The sequence below is a fragment of the Catharus ustulatus genome, chromosome 3, assembly GCF_009819885.2.
Source record: "Catharus ustulatus isolate bCatUst1 chromosome 3, bCatUst1.pri.v2, whole genome shotgun sequence".
Classification (NCBI taxonomy): Eukaryota; Metazoa; Chordata; class Aves; order Passeriformes; family Turdidae; genus Catharus; species Catharus ustulatus.
In genome coordinates this window covers 87,886,235-87,910,693 of record NC_046223.1, presented here as the reverse complement: position 1 = coordinate 87,910,693, position 24,459 = coordinate 87,886,235, and the positions used below count along the sequence as shown (strand labels likewise).

General features: G+C 40.5%; 1 protein-coding gene across 1 annotated transcript; it reads right to left on the bottom strand.

Moving 5' to 3' along the window:
* Positions 1-2,244: 2,244 nt before the first annotated feature.
* ASRGL1 (asparaginase and isoaspartyl peptidase 1) lies at positions 2,245-23,722 on the bottom strand. The gene is given in 9 exon segments (XM_033054846.2): positions 2,245-3,289; positions 3,291-3,334; positions 5,947-6,057; positions 7,879-7,997; positions 12,821-12,975; positions 17,866-18,008; positions 22,324-22,596; positions 22,959-23,059; positions 23,595-23,722. Coding segments are annotated over 7 exon segments (951 nt in total). The 5' UTR covers positions 22,511-22,596; positions 22,959-23,059; positions 23,595-23,722; the 3' UTR covers positions 2,245-3,097.
* Positions 23,723-24,459: the final 737 nt, after the last annotated feature.

The window sequence follows — 24,459 nt, the reverse complement described above, 5'->3', positions numbered from 1 at the left end:
TGAAAACCAGTTTTTATAGGAAAGGAATATAGAGCATGGTACCAAGGGGTGTGTTAGACAGAAGAAATCATAGAGAGCAGATGGTAGCCAGAGCACTTAACACACTGTTGGAAGGTGCCCAGCGACTCTAGTTATGAGTGGCAGAAGAACCTATAGAGGATAATGACTTTGTCAAGTGCCAGAAGTTTATTACATCGTATTCCTGAGAACAGCTGAGGTGAATTAACCACAGTAGCCATTTACTATTCCTTCTCACAACCCTGACATGCTGGTGGCTGGTGCCTTTTGGGCCGATGTGAACTTGTTCAAAGCCGACGCAAAGCCAACTTGTGGGGTTAGCATAGCGCCAAATCCTCGCCAATCAACCACCCAGCAGGTGTATCAGCTTATGCTTGCTGCTACACTAACCATCTTTTGGGTTTTGGTCAGCTTGGAGCAGATCAGAACAAAAAATACTAACACAAAAACAGCTTTACAAAGAAGGCATGCCAGGTGTTATGGCAGTACAGGGTAAACAAACCTCCCTACTTAAAGCAAAGGGAGGTTATGAGGAGTGTGCCTTCCATACACTCTTTCATCTGACAAAGCCAGTATATATGACAAGATATCTGTTTTCTTGTGTACAGCCTACATCCATGCCCCTATGCATCACCATTTAGCTCTACAAAACATGCTTCAAGTTGGATTACTTTTCATTAAAAAAAACCCATTGAGCAATTCCATTAAAATAATGCTGTAAAGGGAATTTTGGCTGAACTCATGGAGGTTGTTTTTCTATTGCCTGTCCTCAATTTTACCTTCCACTAGGGATAGGTGAGATAAACAAAGCAGATTATTGATGACAAATATTTTGGATGTATTTTGGAAATGAAGTTTTTTTTTACCCCCAGAGAACAGCCTGGCCCTGTAGAATTGATATCTTACGTGCAAAAGGGGAAATTAATTAACTCAATAGAAGGAACTTTTTTCTACCAATGAGCACATTAGAATTAGTGTTACTGTTTTATGAACTTCTGATGATCAGGTAAAACCATTTTCAATATGATCTTCCATTGAAAAAAGTGTGTAAGTACTCCATGGTCATGTTTTGCATCCACCATCTTCTCTTGAACCATCTGCGATGTCCAAGAAACCATGGATCAAAGTACAGAGCAAGTTCAGACAGTCTTGGCAACCTTACTATTCTGTATGTGCCAACTCAGTAAGACAGCTTATTGTAGTTGGGGCACATGAGTAGTTTTGAACCATGTTTAAAGATTTTTGTTATGTTGATTTCGGCTATCTTGTGAAGGGAGCATTCCACAGAATGATGGCATGCAAGAGAAAATCTAGTCACCAGCTGAAATGCATAAATCTATTACAGTTCTTAACACAAAAAATTTATATAGTTTAGAATCAGAAAATAAAAAATGATTTTTTTTCTTTAAAAATACAAAATCATAATGAAGAAAATGTATTAGAAGTAATACAGAATATACAGTAATTTCACGACTATAAGGCGCACCCTTTTGACTAAATTTTCCCCCCGAACCTGGAAGTGCGCCTTACAGTCCAGTGCACCTTATATAATGCGCAGCCTGGGCAGCCGCAGGAAAGCGGCGGCGGCGCAGCCTCTGCGGCCGCAGGAAAGCAGCGGTGGCAGCATAGCTCCTGCGGCCATGGCAAAATGGCGGTAGCACAGCCCCTGTGGCCGCGGCAAAGCGGCGCAGCCGCGGGGAAGCGGGGAGAAGCAGAGCGGCCACTGCTGCGGGAAAGCCGCAAGAAGCAGTGCAGCCGCGGGGAAGCAGGGAGAAGCAGCGCGGCTGCTGCCACCGCCGTGGGAAAGTGGGGGAGAAGCGGGGGAGAAGCGCCGCTGTTGCTAGCCAGGGGGAAGCTGGGACGCAGCGTAGGGCGTGCGGTGGGAGCCGGGAGCCATGCCAGCTGGCACTGGGGGTGGGTGGGAGTGCCGCAGCCCGCTGCACGGGGAGGGCGCCTGGGACTGCGTTTAAAGGCTACACCGATCTTTGAAAAATGTATGCAAATCGAGCACCTGCCAGTAATTCCTTACTTTGTTGTGCGCCATGCGGCTCCTCGCTGCAAAAAACCAGTGCGCCTTATAGTCCGGTACGCCTTATATGATCTACAAAGTTGTGAAATTTGCTGACTCCCAGGGGGTGTGCCTTATAGTCCGGGTGCCCCTTATGGTCGTGAAATTACTGTAATTTAAAAAAATCTCTACAATGTTTCAGACTTCACACAAGAAGCTTGTTAACAGGCAGTTTTATTTATTTTTAGTACAACCTGCTTTGATCACTCACTTTCAGATGATTATTTTTCCAGTTAATCAGCATCTCTGTCTCAAGTTTTGACTTAAAAGGTGCCTATCACCTTTAAATTTGAGTAGTAAAGATTGCTGTTATTTTTATTGAAATCATGACTTTATTACTCCCCCTAATACTACTGGTCAGCAGCATCTTTCCTGTTAACTGACCAGGTACAGTTTGAAATATTGTAGCCAACTTTGTTGCGATTTCCTGTCTGATGTCAACGAACGGAATTGCAGTTCCTTAACATCACCCTTTCCCTTCTCTGGAGAAAGTTATTTTCTTTACTTCATTATATCCTGTGACAAGTTACCTCAAGACTGTGACAATGATTTTAATCTTAACCCTTCACTGCTCTTTAGTGTTATTTCACTGACAGTTATCAAGTTGTTATCACAAGACGGCTGCTTAAAAGACTTGACTTTCAAAATTCAGCTTTTAATTAATAGGTATTTATCTCTCAAATCATCCTGGCAGCAGTCTCTGAGAATGTACATAGAAATGAGTTCCTCTAATACTGAAACTCAGATTCCCTTTAATGTAAGATTAAGGCATGCTAACCAAGGAACCTACAGACCATTCTCTTTCTTAGCTAAAAATCTGACTTCACAATCGTATTAAAAGACTACACATATATACATGTCCACTAAAAAATTACGTCCAGATTTTGTTTTGACTGTAAATGTGATAATGCCTGTGAACCAAAAGATTTCTCAAAAAGACATAATCAACTGTCACTGTCCTCCAATAAAAACTGGAGACCTTCATTCTTTCTCCATCAAATTTCTTCATTCTTAGAGTCCCTCCCTTTCAGATGCAAGTGCTTCATCAACAGGTTTTGTATACTTCTCCCCAGCATAAATCCCATAATGCAGGTTGTCATCCTCTACAGTAGCCCAGGACATCTGCTTGGTGGAGAAACCTTGCTGCCCACTCTCCTGCTTGTTGACAACAATAACACCCCCCAAACCCCCGACTCGTGTCTTTCATGTAGTCTAATGCAGTGTCCGCTGCTACCTCTGGTGACATTCCTGAAAAGAAAAACAAAATCACTTCATAGTACCTGTCCTCCTGACAGTTTAAAAATTCTCTTTAAATTTCATCCCTCCCCATGGAACCAGTCAAATCTAACTTCTCTTTCAACTAAATCAGCAAGAAATTTCCAGTCTAACAAAGGAAGTATTTTTGGAAAGGCTCTGGATAGTTGCAAAGAGCCGCTATGGTGTGGTACTGCTCCAAGTATTTATTTACATAGTTTCAGATTTTGATTCAGTGTTAAACACAAACTAACTCACTTTATGTTCAAGATACACCATTTCTTATGCCATCATTTGCCTGGGAAAAAAATGCCAATCTGCAAGGTTTTCATTGAAGGTTTGTGATAAGCTAGATTTAAAGCATTTACAATTTGAAAAAAAGACACATCTAAACAATCAAAAATTTCAGTCATCGTCTCTGTTCCAGTTCCACTGGCTGCAACAGAGCTCAAAGCACGTACTACACATTGTCATAATTTATCAAAAGCAGACATCAGCATGACTCTTCCTGAAACTTCTGAAACCATCAGGCAAAATGAGGTCTCAATGTACTAGACATCAGACAAAGGAACAGCAATGCAACTCAGCTTTTCACTACTTGGTTCATATTAACAAGAGTATTTGCTAAATAAATCAAATTTACTAGGTATATCATACACACAGACTGGTAATAGCTGCAAAATATTTGTTCACTACAAGTTTAAATACACATTCAGGAATGCAGTTGGCTCGGCCTAATTACCCTAAGACACAGACCCTCAGAAATGTTATGCAAGCTTAGGTTATAGAACAAAATCTGACCTTCATGCCTTCTCCGCAATTTTTAAGTTAAAACCAAATAAAACCATCAGAGTCAGAATTATTCACAGCACTGGTGACTGACAGGATAAAGCTCCTTACTGTGACGCACGGGTGACACTGTGACTATTCAAGTCAGTGGCACTGTCTTCAAAGGGTCAGTATTTCACTGTTTGATTTTCCACCAAGACAACAGCTGCCACCATAAGACTGAAATTCCAACAGCTGTTAAGACTGGCAAAGCAATTCACTCCTGAAATACAGAAGTAAATTTGCAGCATTTGTCCAAAAGAGGATGTTAGTATGTGAATTACCAAATAGCTGAACAGAATTATGAGGGCTCTACAGTTGTTCTTACATATGCAACTTCAGCTCACCGTTCAAGGACTCAAAAAGCTGTAATAACTTGAGGGTTTGTTTTCAGTGCCTTCATGGAAAACATGTTGGGTGGAGGGGCTGGGAGGAATCTAATTGCTGACATGTTTGCCTGGCAGCTGAGTTATACTTCTGTGCAGGATGAATGAAAGTAAAGCAAGCATGGGCAGGGTGAACAAGTGCAAACCAATTAGACATGAATACATGTGGGTTCATTTTCCTTTCCTCTTTTTCCAATAAACTTTTTAATTTGAGACTCATTTGCCTTTCAAACTGATTAATCACAAGCCAGACAACTGCTATCAATGCATAAGTCTTGCAATGCAGTTAACTTCAAGCCAGAGAAGAAACTGGTTTACATAGTTTAGACAAGAGCTTAGAAAGCTGTTCACAAATTGAATACTTAGAGAGTAAAGGGAGAGCATAACATGTTAAGAGCTTTGGGAAATAATCTGTAGGTTGTATTTTATGCTGAAACTGTCACGTCAGCTATGAGATTTAGAGAAACGCACCCATTATATGCAAACAGCCCTGTAAAGCACAAAAAAATATTTGCAGCTGTTACTTGTCTCTCTACTTACTGCTTCTCCAATGAAAACATAAATTGAATGTTTTCCAACTATCTCCACTTTGGTCAATCTCACAGCAAGTTAACACTGTACTGCCCCAAAGCTACAGCTTTCTAAAAATAATGGTGATATCTGTATTAATGATTCTTGAACTGCATGCAACACAAGTATGTTGCCTGTTTACAGGCTGTAACATAATCAAGGGTTTAGATGACAGACCAAGTCATGAAGGTAAAGCTACAAAGGGTCATCCCACAGTCAGATTGTGTTACAGTCACATAAGACATACTGTGTCAGCTGTTTACCACATACCCGCCCAGTCAGTTTAGTACATTTTCCAAAACAAAATGTATATTGAAATAATGATTAAAAAGTCTTAAAATAAAATTCTTGTTGCTGTATTCAGTTATTACAATAAAGACCTTTACAGTTTATTAGAAAGGCAGTATCCCATACTTTCAGCTCCAGTTACCTGTTTTAAGCCCACCCTTACTGCTCCCTCAAATATTTTTTATTTTTACTTATTTTCTTTTTCTTGTTCACAGAGTTTTAATTTATAATTGGGAAAAAATTATTACAGAGATCTTTTGTTAAACAAAGTATAGAGTAATGTCTTTCAATGTACACTGATCTAAAGCACGATTCAGTATCAGGCAGCAGAGATAATTCTGTTTGCCTTAGCTATTTTAGTTTTATTAAAAATTTAATACTTTGTTTTTGAATTTTTGTTTTAAGCCATCCACATACCCCTGAGAGCAACTCTTCTGACAACTGTTCTAGGATGACCACATATACACTGAAACCTGTGATTAGGCAGTGTTTCCTATGCTTGTTATTTCAGATTACAAGTAGTCTGGAAGATACCTTGCTCCATGTGATAGAGAATCAGTCGGGCTAAGACCACTTTCATAATGCTCTCCCCATGTCCTGTCGTTGAAGTGGCACCAGAATGGTTGTCAGCATAACCTCCACTTCCTTTCAAAAGAGAAAAAAAAAGAAGGCAATATTCTGTAATACGATTTAAAAATCCTGCATTGTTTAAAATAGGTACCAAACATTTCTTCCTTTAGGTCCATTAGCTCTGTGCATTTCTGAGAGCAAAAAAGCAGAAAAGCTTCTTTCTCATTTCTGCCACAATTTGAAAAGTAAAATCTATGAAAGAGATGAACAACAGTTGGAGTAAGTCAGTTGCCAAGCTGAGAGAAGACTAGTGATCTGTTTGTGTACAAAAGGCTGAAGCAGGCCAACACTCCACAGGAATGGGCAAAAATATTTTCCAGAACAGCAAGGGAGGGTATATTGAAGATCAGCAAGATTGGGTCGGGATGCAGAATGCCAGGTCATATCAACTGAGTAGGTATGAAGGAAGATCTAGTGAGGACATTGGTGAGCTGACCAGTTTGAGGAGAACTTACTCTCCACAGCATGGAAGAGATTTGAAGAGCTTGGGCTCTCAGAAAACATCACAAAGAACCCCTGAAGAATCTTCAAAGTCCTCACCACAAGCAGAATGTTTCTTCTGTTGAACTCCCCATCCCTCCTTTTTTTTCCTCCCATCCTTGTTTTGTTGGCACATTCCACACCCTGTTCTCCACCAAGCTTGTGCTTGCTCAATACCCATATTTCTAGCACATCTCCTAAAAAAATATGTCCCAGGAGCTAGGAAGAAACATGCCACAGCATTATACACAAGGTACTGGGGGAGGGGAAAGAGGCCTTAGAAGAGCCATGAAAACTTAATCTCTTCTATACTTTCTTGATCAGATCCTTTAAATGGACTCTGAGTAACGTGAAAAACCATTGCCATATTAAGTCAATGCCCCCTTACCAAAGCCTCTGATGTTTAGCACAGCTGACATTTCGGTATCAAATTCTGAAGATGCCTAGCGAGACCAAAAGTTGCAAGCAATATGCTCAAAAGTGCCCAGTTTCACTTGTCCTTCACAAACCCTTGTCCCAAACTATAAGAACGCCAAACATGATCTACAGGATGGAGGCTATCTGCAGTCAGAAGGCTGCAGTGAGACAGAAAACTGAAAACCATAGTCAAAATCCAGAGGATAACAAAATGTCAGCAACTTTGTATGCAAAAGAAAGACAGTTTTATAATAGTCATATATTACCAACAGCAATATTATTTGAGTTTGGAACATGTTTTACTAAAAATAATTATTTTCCATATCTCAGCTGTATGGTAGAACCCTGAAGCAATCAAATAGCAAGTCTGTTTCATGAGAGGAAGAAGTCTGTGGAAAGGATTTCAAGTGTCTCTTTATACTTGGATAAGAGATCTCTTTAAATATTTCCTTTATTCCACACCACATCTGTTAGGTTCTGAGACAGTCTTATCAGGGCTCTCTAAGAGTCAATTTATAATTCTTGCTCACTGATACAAGTGGTAATTGCAATTACATGTACTTCCTTAAGTATCAAGGAAACAGCATCTTAATATGGAGCAGGCTACATTTTTTGACTCAGTGGAAAGCAGAGCCATAAAAATGGAGAGTTTTATCAGAATCAACAGAAAGGAAACACAGGTGTTAGCACTGAAGAAAAGATAGAAAAAACAAGCTCCCTTACCCATTTTCCACACACAACTCCCAATTCTTTCTTACAAATCTCCATGCTGTATGAAGCTTTAGTTAGCTAGATAGATTTGAATGTTAGACCTCAATTTCAGATGGATTAGTATTTATGTTTTGTTTCACTAATGAAAAGGAGAACTTTAATACTTTTTTTTCTTTCTTTAAATAAGATACCCCCAAAAAGTGAAAGGCAAGATCCCACACCTCATACCTATGCATGCTGTGTCACCAACACGACCAATCAGTTTATTAGAGAGTCCTCCCGTGGATGTTGCACAAGCTACATTGCCTTCACTGTCTATAGCAACAGCACCGACTGTTCCAAGGTCTCTGCCAAGAAAAACAGTTCACAAAATTAGACAGAATTAAAGCATACCTGCCAAAGCACGTTGCCTTTATTTCCCAGGTAGCTTTAAAGAAGATTTCTACAACAGAATTACTGCTCATCATAAAGCCATTTTGGCCATGTTTCTCATTACAAAAACAACAAGAAACATCCAACAATTCTCACAAGCTTTGTATTTGACAGAGTAGAAAATACTTTTTTTTTTAATCTTTCCACCATGACTTGTTTACTTTCATAGCATGGAAACTTGGGGAGGAAAAAAAACCCGCAAAACAAAAGCACACAGGGCAGAAATACTTCTAGTCATTATAGTTCTGGAGTAGTTTTTTGGCTGACACACAAACTGACACACAACTTTCCCCTAAATGGCAACTCAAAGATGCAACAATTGGCTCCACTGTCTCAACAGGAGGCTAACCGGAATTATTAATGACAATGCACGTAAATGAGTGAATACAGAAAAGGACAGTAATGTTATGCATGCACTGAATCATTTCCTTCCTGTTCCTCCTCTTTCCTTTTCCTTACTCCCCTTAATGTTTGAATGCTGTTAAAAAAAAGCTTATTTATTTTCCTTTCAACTAGAACTGCTCACAATGCATCATTAAGACATACTTTGATCTTTGTACTCTGTAGCTACGTAATCTTGAGGTTTAAATCACTTGGCCAGTAGACTCTGCTGAAACTGCATATTGGTTTAAAAATCTTCACACACTGAAGAAAACAGACGTCTCGATTATATCTTTATTTCTTCCACAAAGAAAAGACATCTACAATAGCCTGCTCAAAATATACGAGTGTAGTTGCGTATGGGAAAAAAAAAGGTCTGTCGTGACTTACTGTAACAGTTGCTGCAGTGAGAAGTGAGACATTACTGAGAAGCAACAGTTTAAATAACCATATATACCAGTCATAGCAATTCATGTAGGAACATAAACCAGTATGTGACTAGGAGAAGTATACCACACCCCAAAAATAATCTAAATCCCTCCACACAGGAAAATAATTTGTAACAATCCTTCACGAAACTACCCAACAGGCAACTGGAAAAGGAATACCTTTTGAGTTTACCTGGACACAGGTGAGGGTTTCCCTGGAGCTCTGCAAAATCTCAGCTAATTAAGTCAGACAAAGTCTTTGTGTACCTTGAAACCCACAGTCGGCTTCTCAGAGACCCAACTTCCTGTTCCCTCCTGCTTATGTAAAATATCATACTGTCAGTCCCTACACTTCATTCACAGCAATTCAAAGTTGACTGATGAATCACAGGCCTTATAAGCTGCTCTGACATTTATGTAGAGACGGACCTCATCTCAAACTGATATGATGGTGCAGATGGGCTTCCTACCCATCCATCTGTTACAAATGATTTGCTGAAAAGAACATTAGTAAATTCAGTACTCCCTTGCACATTCATGTAGCACCCTTCAACCAACTAAAGTTAGATCCTCCTGAGAAATTAAGAAAGATGTATCCCGATGTACATTTTCTTAGATAAGTATTTACCTTAAGCAACTGTGAAAATAAAAGCACACAGATCACACAGGCAGTAATCACCTGTTTGGTTTGAGACCACAACTGGCAATAAATAAAGTGAATGTGTCCAACACACCTCATCTGCAGAGGAGCAGATAGACAACTACACTTGATTTTTTCCAGTCCCTTTTTTTACTGCTTCAATATAACCTTTCCTTTGATAAAGGCAAAGAAGATACAAATAATTTTTTTTTGCACGGCTAGTTGTTTCCAAAATGCCAACAAGGAAGACAAAACTGCTATCAAATTACAGCCATCTCTCTATTTTTAGTTTGTGACAGTACCAAGAACCTCAACAAGTACCTGTGGTATATCAGAGGATGCTATTAGGGGTTTTTTCAATCCAGCATTATTCCCATATACCACATATACTGTGATAGAGAATGTCTACATCTTTAATTATCCAATACCCATGAAGCGGCATGTACTTACACTATCCCCGTTTAACTAATGAGTTACCTGATATTTTGTCTCTCAGCCCTGCATCAATAGTGGGGTTTTCTATTTATTGTTGTTAGGGTCCTTGTTAGTTAATACCTCCTCAAGTTACGCTAGTAGTGTGATTCACAGTGGGGCTAAGAGCCCATTTACTACCTTACAGCCAGACTCAACACCCTTTCTGTGGGATTCTCGGGCAAACTCCAGTAATTCTTAACAAGGGTATTGCTAGAGTCTTTGCAGTGTGAGACTGCAGATAAATCAAATCGCACCTTGTTCTTGGCAAAAGATGTTGTACATGCAATGGAATCCTAAGATTTCAGCATAAATCAATGCAGGTTTCTAAACAGCAGAGGAGAAAGGTATCTCTTATGGAGACACCAGACTACCTGCAAAGCCCATGAAACCCCAGGGTTTCCAACACTGTGAAGATCAGGGAACTAAAATATACACCAACCTTCGAATTCCCAGAATGATCTGGTATTATGTTGCCTCTGACTAATACTATTTCACCTTCTGTCTGTTCGCCTCAGGCAAGTTTCTGCATAATCACTGTGAACATAACAGGGAACAAGAACATTCCACATGTGACACAGAACAAAATGGGTTTGCATTAAGAAAGACTTGTTTTCAACTTTTTGAATTTGTGCAGATGTTTTGGTTTTCAGAAAAATAACAGTATGGCCAAGACAAGAAAAAGTATTCAGCCATTCAGAAACACACAAGTTTTTTATTATCAGATATTCCAGAAGAAGTCCATGGTGAAATTGAAGATGCCTAACACTGTTTTCAGGGGGAAAAAAAATTTTAAAAAGGTAAAAAATGAAGCAGTTATGAGGAATGAATTAAGACTTAAATGCCATGCTATTTCAACTGATATGTTCAAGAGAATAAGAGGCAGTGGTGGCTACACCATCCTCAAAATTCTTCACAATGAATGATAATACCACAGATCAAAAGAAAACTTCTGATGCATGTAAGACAAACTATGACCAAGATCTTATGGTCAAGAACAACATCACTTTGTTTACAAGACCATATTTATGCTTGTCTCATTACTTTGTTTCTCCTTCCAGCAATTTACTGAAAGTAACATACAGGTTGTAATTTATAGCCTCTTTCATGGACTTTAATTAACATAGCCACAGAAAAGATTTCTTCCTCCAGATCTTTGAATCCAACTCTGCTCCTACCATTACTCCTGTTTCACAAAGCAGATGAACAGCACATAATACATTTATCTAATGTAATACAGTGTTTTCCTACACCACAACCAGGGACGTACAAATGGCAGCTAAAAACAATTTAGTGTTTATGTTTATGCCTACTTCACAGGCACAGAAAGCATTCTTGACACCTGACATGTTTCATCCCTTTACTGTCCACCTCACCTCCACTCTGGATTGTTTTCCAAGTGATGTTCATTTTGCTGATGGGCAACAACATCCAGCAACATCTTTCTTCCCACCCACCACTAACCTTGGTCATTTTTTACATTCCTTTTCATAATCAACAGCCACAACCACCACTCAGAAGGAATTGCTGGTCAAAGTCTGATGTTTAACTATCTAACCCAGTTTAAAGACAAATCTGATCATCTACTTAATACTTAACCAAGATGAGATTTCTTAGGTTCCTGGGGTTTTTTTTATTACAGTAATTTCACGACTATAAGGTGCACCCTTTTGACTAAAATTTTGGCCTGAACCCAGAAGCGCGCCTTATAGTCTGGTGTGCCTTATATATGGACAAAGTTGACAAATTTTCCAACCTGGAAGTGCGAGCTGTGAGCCGAGCTGCGAGGGGGGGCGGCACCATGGGAGCACCAAGCTGCGAGGGGGGGTGGGAGCGGGCGGCCGCGGCTGGCAGCAGCTGCACAGGGTGGGCGGGACCGGGCAGCTGCCAGCCAGCAGGAGCCACGCGAGGAGGGAGGGAGCGGGCAGCCCCGCGCCACCCCAAACCACAGACAGCCCCGAGCCACCGCGGCCCTGAGCCGCCCTGAACCGCAGCAACCCCGAGGCGTGAGCCGCGGCTGCCCCAAACCACGGCAGCCACAAGCCCCGTCTTACCAGCCGGGGGTGGGCAGGAGTGCCAGACCCCGCGCATGGGGAGGGAGCTTGGGGCTGCGTTTAAAGGTTACACCAATCTGTGAAAAATGTTTGCAAATTGAGCACCTGATCATGCGATTCCATTACTAATTCGTTACTTTGTTGCACACCGCATGGATCCTTGCTGCTAAAAAAAAGTGCGCCTTATAGTCCAGTGCGCCTTATATAATATACAAAGTCGCGAAATTTGCCGATTCCCGGAGGTGCACCTTATAATCCGGTGCGCCTTATAGTCGTGAAATTACTGTAATTTGTTTTAGCATGTGCACTGGAGATTTTTTAAAATCAGCTCCTCCACAGAAAAAGCAATAGAAATTAATATCTGCTGTTTTTTAAAGCTACTCTATGTGCTTCTGTAACTGATGATTTTAAGAGCAGTAACAAGTTCTAACTCTGCTCTCCACTAAAGCCACAAAACCTATGCTATTGTCAAAGTGACCAATAATCTTCTTAAGCAGCAACAAGTTTCATCAAGTTTGTTCCAGTCATTTGTTCCAAATCCATTGATAGTTTGATTTTCTACAGCTTTCAATAAAGACATACTGTAAAGACTCTATCAAATGACCTAACATTGGAAATACAGGCCTTCAAGGTTTGTGTTTCTTTGCTTCGGGTTTTGTTTTCTTAGTCACTTTGTTCTTTTGGGGGTTTTTGGTTTGAGTGTTTCTGTAACCAGACAGCAGATTAAATTACTCAAATTTAAAAATAAAATATATTTTACCTACTTCTGAAACTCTTCAGGGTTAGAATCTGGTTCAAGGTTCTTCTTCCATCTCTCCCGGGATCTCTGAGTTATGAGTTTCTCCCCTGGAACTTCAGGAATACCCATGGTCTGAGCAAACAGGTGTGCACCATGGTCAGTCAGTAGCATGTGCTTTGTCTGCAGAAAGACAAGAGATTCATTGACAATTTTTATTTTGTCTTGTACTTTGTATCACTGCTAATTTTAGAAGTATCCACACAAAGAAAATTACAAATTTCATTTTAAAAATTTCTAAACCTCTGTCCATATCTCCTTCCACTATAGCTAAAAAAGCTTCCAGTTCTCCAAACCACAAAGTTTATAACCATCAATAGAAAAGAATTGTACTTATCTATTTAACACATACTATAATGAGAGAAGAAAAATTGGTAAATTTGTTCTTTAGCAAATTTGTATGCTACTGTTTTGTACTGTCTCAAAAGAATTGCCAAATTACTACATAACTATCTGTTTTGTCCAGTTAACTAAGAGATTTAGAAGACTTTTATTCAAAAGAATGCTAAATAAATTCCTGTTTAGAGACATTACACCTAGGAAAACAACCAACAAATGTAAATAGCATACAATTAAAATGTTTGTTATCATTAGCTGAACAATTTAATTTTAAATATTTCCTTCAACAAGCTGCTATTCTTATTAACTCAGAGGATCAAATTTAAGAACAGAATACTTTGTAATCGGTTTGTCCAAAAAATGTTTACTCTCTTCTAATAGTACTTGAAAGTTCTATTTTGATTCCTTTATTTACAAAGCACTTCAAAACAGCTTTTAATTCAACAGCATTAGTTAATTCCATACTTCAAAGTCTGTAGAGCTTGGTTAATTCGTATTTTAGAGAAATTTGCCAGCTAAATTTGTTTAATTTATCCTCATACTTTAGTAGTAGCTCTGAATTTTTTTTTTGTATTGACGTGTCAAAAAGTAAGCAGCAGCTTCTTGCACAGTTACACAGCCGTCAATTGCTTGTCAGAGCCTGGAAGGTTTTAGAGAAGTGGTGGTCTGACTGTACAGCACAGAACAATTTCAGAGCAGAGCACCGAACTTACAGCAAGCCTTGCAGCAGCACAGCACACAGACAAGCTGAAGTCCAAACAGAACCATGCAGCAGGCCTGCAGAACTTTGCGAAGCACCCACGTAGCACAGTCCCAGTTCTTGGTCAGAAGCAACCACAGCAAAGGCTGGGCATTTCTGCACCACGCTACATTCTGGAGGACATTTACAGTCTCAAAGCTTCAGGTTAAGATTCGGCAGACCATCAACTGCAGTTATCTCTACAGCAATGACAAGTAATCACTACCATGACAAGGTATAGCACTGCATTGTTTTAAAGGACTCCTGACAAACCTCTTCCCAAGTCAGAACTGATCGCTACTTAAGCCTATTACAGCCTCTGCATTAAGCCCTTCGGACAGGGACAGAGGAGCACTTTGGAAACATTTCTGATGTTGCTGCCCTGATATCAAACATTTTTGAAAATTTAAATGCCTTTTTAACTAATCTTTAATTCATGAGAGTATTGCTTTAGGGAATACTAAGGCTAACAAAGTAGAAGTCCCCTGTCTATATCAAAGTGGACATCAGGCTTTCACGCTGAGTGCTGTTACCATATTATGAGATGATGTAAGACCTACCTACTTCTAACAAAACTAATGAGTAGTGTTCTTCAACTTGAAAGCCAACTTCTTTGTACAATACTGCCCCCCTCTGCCACTACCACTAACCCACAAGAAGCACTCAATACAGCATTCAAAATAGTTTTGTTTTTCATTTCTGGGTGTGTGTTGGAGTTTTTTTGTTGTTTGGTGGGTTTTTGTAGGAAATTTGCTTTTGTCTTGACCTGTAACAGAAGACTATGTCCTCCATCCCTTGCTTTCTTCAGCAACTAAGACTGTATCGTCCTTGAAATAAGTTTTGAAAATATAAAGTTTTATTATAAAAAATTTAAGTTATTTCTAAGAAGTTTTTTATAGGATTCCATCCCATATGCAAATTTGCATAACATATACACCTTCCTAGGCTACACAAACAAGAAATACTTGCATATTGATTAAAAAACTGCTATGATGGGACTTTGTGTTTGGGGGGCTTTTTCCTTCTTTTTTGATCCTCACTGACAAGACATCAAGATGTCTTCAGCAGATGCTGTCAATCAAAAGAACTAGTAGAACACTGTCAAACAATGCAAAAGTACATTTTTCTGTCTCATTCTTCCAGTTTCATTAATATGCTTGCTAAGGTAAAGTGCCTACTTTTCCTAGAAGACATTTACATAAAGTAATCCAAAAGGACAAGAAAAGGGTTCAAGAGATCTTACAAACGAGCAACAAATCCCGGCATTTTTAGTTAATTTCACTGGAAATGGGGAAAAAACCCCAAATTTCTGCCTGGCCTAAAGTTCAGACTATGAGAGTTCTTTATTTAACAATTCTGGCAGCACAGAGCTCAGAAAAAACCTGGTGCTTTGCCTCAAGAAGTCTGTTTTCTAAGCTAAATTCTCTTCTGCCAAATGTAAATGCACAATAAGAGTAGGAGAAAACATACACAGCTTATGTATACCAATGAATTAGTGCTCTAATGCTCATGAGAAGCCCATCTAATGAAGAGTTGGAGTTGAGAAGGGTTAGATGCCCCAAATTGGAAAAAAAAAAAAATTTCAATGTATCATTCTATTTATGCTCAGTACAAACAGGACTAATTCAACAGAAATTTAAGCGCTTTTTCAAGACTTGTTACTTTAGTTAATTTACTAGAAGTCTTCCACCTCTAGAAGCCCCTGTGAACAGCAGTACAGTAAATCATGAATGGAAATTGTTCTGGTGTCCTCCCTTTTTCCTACTCCATGAATTCGGACAAGTTTGAGCCCAGTGGGAAAGTGACAGCCAAAAAGGATAAATGTTTTGCAACAACAACCTAGGGGAGCTGCTCTGGCCACCAGATGGAGCCCACACAGTTCCATAATGGAATGGAAATATAATTACAAGCAGATATATGGGTGGTTTTGGTTGGTTTGTTTGTTTTTGGGAGCCACATGTTTCAAAATTCTTTATGTCATTAAGGCATCTCAAAACCACTGGGAATTACACATACAGACTTAAGATCCCAGGAAAACCACCCTTATTACCCCCAAGTCACATAGTTAAAAATGTTTTTTAATTAAGCACAACAAAACACATTATGAAATGAACTGTGAAATACCTTGGGCTGGTGTCCCAAAATTCCTGTCCAAGATGAACAGATGGGCAACAATGAGATGAAGAGCAACCATTTACGGGAGATGGAGAAGCACAGAAACTCATCTCAAGATGCATCAAACAATTTAGTCAACATTTACATTTGAAATTTATCATCATGCACACAGATTTTTTTTTATGCATCTTGGCAAAGAGTAATACCTTTAGCACAAAATGTCATGGTGTTAGGGCTAAACTATTATGCTTCATCCTGTACAGTAGAATTTTATTATTTCATTTCAAATTTAGTCTCAACATTTTTGAACACCAGAACCACCATGCCATGATAAGAAAGACCTTGCAATAGACAAGACAGAGGAGAGGGCTTTCTGTTTGTTGGTTTGGGGCTTTTTTCTTTTATTTTTAAAACACACTTTGTAAAGTTATAGTCTCAAAATGTTTTGACCTTATTCTTGTCGACTTAAATGGGATTTTTTTCACGGACAAGAAAACAAGGAAAATAAATCAGTGATTATAGAATAAAAATTAAAATAGGTTCTCTACAGAAGAAAATAAAATAAAATACAACATTCACTTTATCATGCTAGAGACATCTCTTCCCCAACCCCTTCATCTATAATCTCAAATTTTGTCTTGTGAAGCTACCACCTCTACTATTTATTGATCTAGTTAATGACAAAATAAAATCCATATGGAGTAAAGCAAAATTTTATTCATCACATATTTTAATGTTGTTTTCTACAACATTACATGCATTTCACTTAAGTATTTATATTCAATATTTTAGTCAAATGTTCTGATCTTAAAAGCAGAACTATTGTTTGATTAAGTACACAAAAACAATTCTATCTGCTTTGGAGACCACTGAGGTCAAGATAAATGCCAATAATCTTTAGAGATCGCCAAAACAGGTTTTGTTTCCTCAAAAGCCACTTTAAGGTTAAAGAAACAAAGTCTTCTTTATTAATAAGTGTCTTTTTAAATATGAACCTTTTCAACAATGGGGCAGCTGCACAAGTAGGATGAAAATGTGAACTCCAAAGACAGGACAAACTTTTTGATCACTGTCACAGCCTCATAATAGTAAAACAGACACAGATCATTTACTCCATCCCGACATAGATCAGTTGCACCGTATCCGAAAAATAAGAGAAATCTGCTGCGGCAAACATTAGATGGACTTCTTAGTGGAGTAAGTCAGGATTGATCTCATACAGAAGGTCAAGTAATATTCTACTGCCCTGATAAATTTGATTTTCTTGGAAAATCTGTCAGCACCACATAGAGCTAGTATTATCTTCTACTGGTGGAAGACCTACAACTGTACTGGTCCTACCCCGTGGTCAGGTCACAATGGAGAAGGCTACCCAGAACAACATAGGAGTGTACTACACAGCCAAATATGTAACTGGGTCACTTAATTCAGTTCCATATCACTGCAAAGTGAACAGTGTATTACCTCACTTTAATCTTGCAAGATCAAGCACAAGACTGAGTGACAAAATAAAAGCTCTTCAAAACACAAGTGAAAAACAACAAAAAAAACCTTGAATACCAGCAGCGGCACTACAGGAGATCAACATGTATAGGTCAAGTTATGTTTCCTTAGAATGCTATTTTTTATACATATTTCTCAAAATCCTGAAAGTAAGTGCTTCATGGTCATGACCATAGTTTCCAAACACTCCAATCGATTTCTCCCTTCCTTCTTGCTTTAAAGCACTACACAAATATCATCATTGAGGTGTATCAATATACTGGATGAAGTTCAAAGGAGAAGAAAATGCTTCATACTTAAGTAGATAATCAGCATACCTTTTCCATAACAAGTCGAGCAAGTTTTATTGGGTTTGCTATGCACTTAACTGCAGATACTGCTCCAGAGTTTAAATTTTTTCCATCCATGATAATGGCATCCATTTCTACTTCGCCTTTTTCATTTAGAACAGATCCACAACCTAAAAACAAAAAAAAAGTTAGGGGGAAAGAGAAAAAGAAAGTCATTAAGTGCTAACCACCCAGGTGATTCAATTATGAGCTTTCATCAAGCAACCTTTCTCTTTCCCACTTTGCTGACTTACTGAAAGTACCTCCCAAATACAAACAAAACAGCAGAAACACTGCTGAGTATAACCACAAAATTCAGCCGTTAACAGAAGTCTCAGAGAGTGTATCTACTTTAAAACAGAGTTTTATTCTTATAAAAGAAGAATTTCAATCCCATCCAAACGATACACTTGGTATTAAAGTTAAATCAACAAACCATCATTAGCAGAATTCTTTATTCCCCAGATCACTTTTAAGTGTACAAAACTATTTTGCCTTTTCAGTTCTTCCAAAGGAGGACACAACACCACCCAAAGAAATAGTATAGTGTTTGATTCTATCAACAGGTTAACATCACACTCCAAACAGCGCTCCAAAAAACTGCCAAAATTAATGGAGCAGAATAAGTGTCCTCTCACTACCACAGCAAAAGCTTGAAATAACAAGTTCTTCCATTACCAAATAAAAACAGTACATGAAGTAATTTTAAAAAATAAAAATTAAGTAATAAAACATCAGATAGTTATCTTCTTCTATAATTATCAGTACTATCACCAACCTAATTGAAAATTAATGACATACAAAATGAGACAATGCAAAAGGGTTTTTTTTTTTTTTAAATAATGCCAATAATTGTACCACAGAGGAATAATAGGTTGTAAGTCATCAAATGCACAGGCCTTGCTCATACAGATAGTGAAGACTAAACCTGAAAAGAGGTAAAAATCCAAACCAAAACATGGCAGACTTGCACAGCACCTCAGGTAAAAAGACCTGAGCATTGCACATAACTAATCCAGTAGGGTTTTTCTTCTTTCTGTTAAACCAACATTGAAGCAGTCCAGAAACCACTGTTATTAACAGACATAAGACTTCTATACCAATGTACTTCAGACCTGAATGTATGAAATTAAATCCTGTGACAAAAGGTAGCTAAATCCTGTAATCCTCCTCTTGTAATCTCAAAAAGTGTCGCGCCACATAAAGACACAACCCCCAAAAGTCATTTTTTACCTGTCTCCAACTGCAAAAATTATTCCACAGTTCAGTCCTGCATCATTCACAGTACGTTAATTTCTAGACTGATCTGTAAAGAGCTTACAGGTTAATTGCCTTGTGCCACCTATGTTAAAATCATTCTTCCAGCTTTTCCTTATGCTGGTAAAGAATTGTTTCCTTAGTTAAACCCTGCCATATTCTTAACTTATTTTGACAGGGTAGGCTTTCTAATCCACGATCACAAAATTCCCACTAGAACTCGGGTACCCCTTTCTCAAGCATCAGTGACCAGAACCATGGTTCCAGGGGAAATTCAACAAGGCCCTTTTATCACTGCATTAAGAGTATCCCATGTCTACTGGACATATCTCATAGGATACACTTTAGGATTTTCTAAAATTTGCTGAGAAGAAAACAATTGCAGACAGTTTCTGTAATCAAAGGCAGCTTTCTAAAAAAAGTCTCCTTTTACAAGTGGTAAAGAGAGACAGATACCTTCTAAGGACAATTTATTCCACTTGCCATAGACTCACAGAAAGGCCTGGGTTGGAACGGACCTGGAAGATCATCTAGTGCCAAACCCTTTCCACAGGTAGGGATGCCACTCACTAAATCAGGTTGCTCAGGGCCTGATCCAACCTGGCCTTGAACACCTGCATGGAGGGGGCATCCACAACTTCTACAGCTTTGAGAGCTGTATAGCCAACTTTTCTCATTCCACGAACCGCCACAAAAGTGTGTATACTACAGCAAAGCTAGTTACTGAACTTCAAGTGATCTCAGGTAGGATGAATCCTTCCTTCTGTGGTTACAGGCTGCTTTTTTACCTGCCTTCCAAACCAATGGGTAGGAACTACCAGCCTCTGAGGCTGAAAAAATAAAGTTTTTGGCTCGCTTGTTAAGCAAAGGGCAGGGAAAACAAAAGACAGACAACAGAAGACAGAAAATCTAGGAAGAAACTAATAATCAACATGTCTGACATAAGCCTAATCACAGCTAGGATACTGAGAGGAGTACTTCAACTCCCTGTATCTGTGGGCAGACAGACCTGTCCTCTGTCCTGCAAAGGCTGCATAGGAAAGAGTATGCTAGGATCAATAGTGTCAATGATCAATGGAGTACTCATGCCAAGCTGGTACATACTGCAAGCCAAAGAGATCACACAGAAATATAACCATGCCATAAGTAGAACTTAATTACTTTATTACAGTGCACAAGTCACTAAAATGGTAATTTTATACACCAGTATGGCTTTTGAGCCCTTGCACCAAGCCTACATCAAGATGACCCTACACAGCATGGCTACACCCTATCATGCAAAACAGGTCACAATCTGATTGTTCTGCCCATTCTTCCCCATCTTTATTATTGTCTCTTAGCAATGTCTGTGTTTGCCCAGAAAATATTACAGCAAAAATTATTTTAGCCTTTTATGAAGATAAATACTACATATTGAGTTTTAAACAGCCACTCCAATCAGGGTCCTTTTCACATAGCTTTCAGCTAACTTTTGCCAGATTCTGAGAGCAGCTGTACCTAATGAACATTAACACAATTAGATATATCTGTAAGTAAGCCATTTAGACCATCATAGTCAAACCTGAACAACAGGTGAAGGCCCAAGCCCAGTTAAGTAAAAGCTAAATGAGAGAATGCCACCCTGATGCTAAACTATATAAAAGTACACACTACATCTCCAAGTCCACTTCATGATTGTAGCTTGAATGCTCTAAAAATCAAAATGCTCAACCCAAGTCAATAACAAAACAATTAAAGTTTCATATTAAATAAAAGCTGCTCTTGACTGCAAGGTGAGACAAAACAAATGAACCTCTGCAAACCAACTGAGCACATAACTAATAGACATGTTATCAAAAATACTGAGCATCTACAGGTATTTCATTTCATGTTCTTCTCTGACATACCATGGTGAAAGTGGGGAGATATTTTTGCTGAAACTCATCAAAATAATAAACTTGAGGTCCTAAAGAGGAGAAAGTATTTGATTACTACCACTAACATTAATTCACATTACTGATCAGGAAATCCAGTTACAAACCCTTACTATAAGAAGGTACATATTTATGACTCATTGCAAGGGTCAGTCCAAAGATTGCCTGATTCTGCCTCACAATCATCAGAGACTGAGACCCTGAGATCCCTACCACTCACTCTGGGCAGGAGCCACTGAGTCTGGCCAAGGTGGATGCTTGCCAATGGACTGTGTTCAGGTGTGCGCCGTACTGACAACGGTACACTGCGTTCAAGCAGGTGCAGGCTGAACCGCACTTTCTGCACCTGAACGACAGGCCTCACACACAATAGTCCATAAATCTCCCCACCTTTTGGCCAGCGGCCCCTCACCTTGAAATGGACTATAAAATTATCACTCTCCAAAGAGACCTTCGAGACTTCTTTCTCTCCACAACTGGAAGACATCAATGGATGATCCGAGGCTGTCCCATCTGTTGGTAGTTATTCCCCTCATTTTTTCTCTCTCTCTACTTCGTCACCTTTATCTCTCTCTCCCTCTTACCACTACCCCAAAACTGAATTGCTGGCCCTCAATAAGACTGCTTTGCTGCTTGTTGCTGAACAAAACCTTAGTCTCTTGCTGTTGTCTTTTGTACCCTGTGGTCGAATGAACCATCACGATACCCGCTCAGGTTGTGGGGACCGTGACATTCATATACCATTACTGTAGTGCTTCTCTAGTACTATTTAAAAAATAACTAATTGCAAGCATTAATGAAGAGAAAAACACCTAAAATCCCCAACATCAGTATCTCTGTGGCAATGGGTAAAGGTCAAGCACTCAGGATTAAACAATGCTGCACTTGGTACATCCAAGTGCCTTAAAGAGACACATTAACTTAACACATAATCCATAATAGTCCATGTCTTAAAAGTGGATATACATAGCCAGTAACAGAAGTTTTACAGAAAAGTGAAACAGCACTACTCAAATTAAATAGTAGATATATAACAATGAAGACTGGGAAAAGCATAACTCACCTTCCTGAGTGTACTCATGAGAAACTACAGTACATACCATGCTGAGAAATCACCTATTTTGTGACACTAATATTTGCTCCACTGCAATGTACATAAAACATTAATAATGCAATAATAATAATAATAATTCAAGTCAGGATTTTCAGAAGCACCAGGGCAAAACACTTGAAATATAATATGATTCTAAGTCCACTTAATTCTTAAAAACATTACCTGCATTAAAATGAGGATCATCTTCCATTGACCTTACAGCCTCCTCAACTGCATCTATGGCACTGCCTCCCTGCTTCAGGACAGTGTAACCTTGCAGCGCAGCTCTGACAACGCCAGCTCGACATCCCTCTTCTCGCTCTTTGAAGATCCGGCCAGCTCCGCCATGCACCACGATGACAGGCTTCATGCTGCCAAGTTGCTCCCCAGGCTTTCAGCTGTGCACTCAGGTCAGTTGATTGGAAGGGGTCGTCCTTCTTTCTACACAGAGAGTGGCTGCAGGTTAGGTAACACATATGGGTAGTTTACCACCATTTTTCCTTCTGAGAAGCCAAGTACTCATGTGAGGAGCTTCTAATTCAGTCTGGATCAGGCCCCAGGCAACTTGGTGCAACTCTGAGGCCAGCCCTGCTTTGAGGAAGGTGGCACAGGGTCAAGTGGCACAGGAAGGATCCCCTTTCAGGCTAAGTTACTCTACAATCTTGTTTAATATCAACCCTATCTGGTGCTAATACATTACATGGGAAGAAGCATTTGAGTAACCCTTGAACCTGCTAACTGCTCTTTGTTTTATGGGTAGCCTGTTGTCAGAGTACAATAAAGAAATGCAACTGACCCGACCCGAGCTAAAGGCTTACCAGACCTCCGACCTCTTGCAATACTTTGAACTTCGAGCAGGAAAACAAGGTGTTCACTGACACCTGGCAGGCAACACGTCGTTGTCTCTGCTCACGGCCTCCTGCAAGCAAAGAGATTGTTGCTAGTCGCCACACGCATTTGGTGAAGCAAATCGCGGGGTTTGCTTCCAGAAAAAGGCAAAGAAGCAGCAGCTAACTCATCTCCCACTGAAATCTGGGGCACCTCACAGAGACAACTCCCCTCGTGAAAAGTTTCTCGGGGACGGCTGTTTTGGGAAGAATAGACTCCAAGAGCCTTTCCTCTCATCCTACAGGCAAACCCTTCCGACAGAGCCTCCCGCACTCCTCCGGTCCCTCGCACTCCTGCTGCCCCAGGGGAGGCCAGGCGGGATGGCAGCGGACGGGGACCAGAGGAAATCCCAGCCGGGGCCACTGTGGGGCACAGCATCCCGTAAGCGAGGCCGTTCAGGCTTTTATTTCAGCCAGCAGCTACGCTCGTCCCTTACTCAGCACAGGCTACCCTCGGCCGTAGACCCAGTCCCGCGGCGCTCCGAGGCGACACCTCCGCTCTGGGCGGCCCGGAGCGCTCTCCCGCCCGCCCCCGGCGTTCCCGCGGAGTGCGCGGTCACATCCCACCTGGAGCGTCCGGTCCTTGCTGTGCCTCGCGGCCGGCCTGGGCGCGCTCCCGTGCGGGTGCCCGCGGCAGTACAGTGCGGGGCGGGCGCAGGCCCGGGGACCCTTTGGCCCAGCCGCCCTTAGCAGACATGGCGCCAGCGGCTGCGCCGAGGCCTGCCCGCACCTAACATGGCGCCGCTGCCGCCCGCGCCCCGCGGTCTCCGCCCCGCACGGGCAGGGCCGGGCGCTGCAGGGGCCAGGCAGCGCTGCCCGGCGCTGGGCTGCTGGTAGCGGGTGCCGGAGCCCTCTGCTCATGCCGGCGTGATTCCCTCTCAGCCGCAGCGTTGCCGCCACCGCCACCCTGTGCTCGGCCACAGCCGCGCTGTCACACCAGCTCACCGCCTGCCGCCGCTCGATTTCCACTCGAGTTAAATTAGAAAAATGGCACCTGTCCCCAAAATCGGCCCCCAGCAGCATGTCCCGCGTGTCCACCCTTCCCTCTGGCCGGGCCGGGTTATTCCCGTTCCCAAAGCTCGGGCTGCCTGTGCAGTTTTGCAAACTGCAATGAGCTGTAGGCCGAGGGAGCTTCGGTGTGTGGGGATCATCGTGCACGTCCCAGGCACGGTGGCACAGACTACATTATATATACACAGGTGATGATGAGCTGTATGACAGAGACTTATAAACTGGTGTTGTATATAAACGTATGTATAAACCGATGACAAACACAAAAATTGAGCTTGATGTTATACTGCCGGTGGAACAAACAGTAGTTAACCAAAAGTAGAGCTACTAAAGGTTCTTTCTGAAAAGTAAAAATTTTTTTTATGAAAAAAACCACCTGTAATTCTGAACCCCCTTACCTGTCTAGCTAGAAGTGTAAACA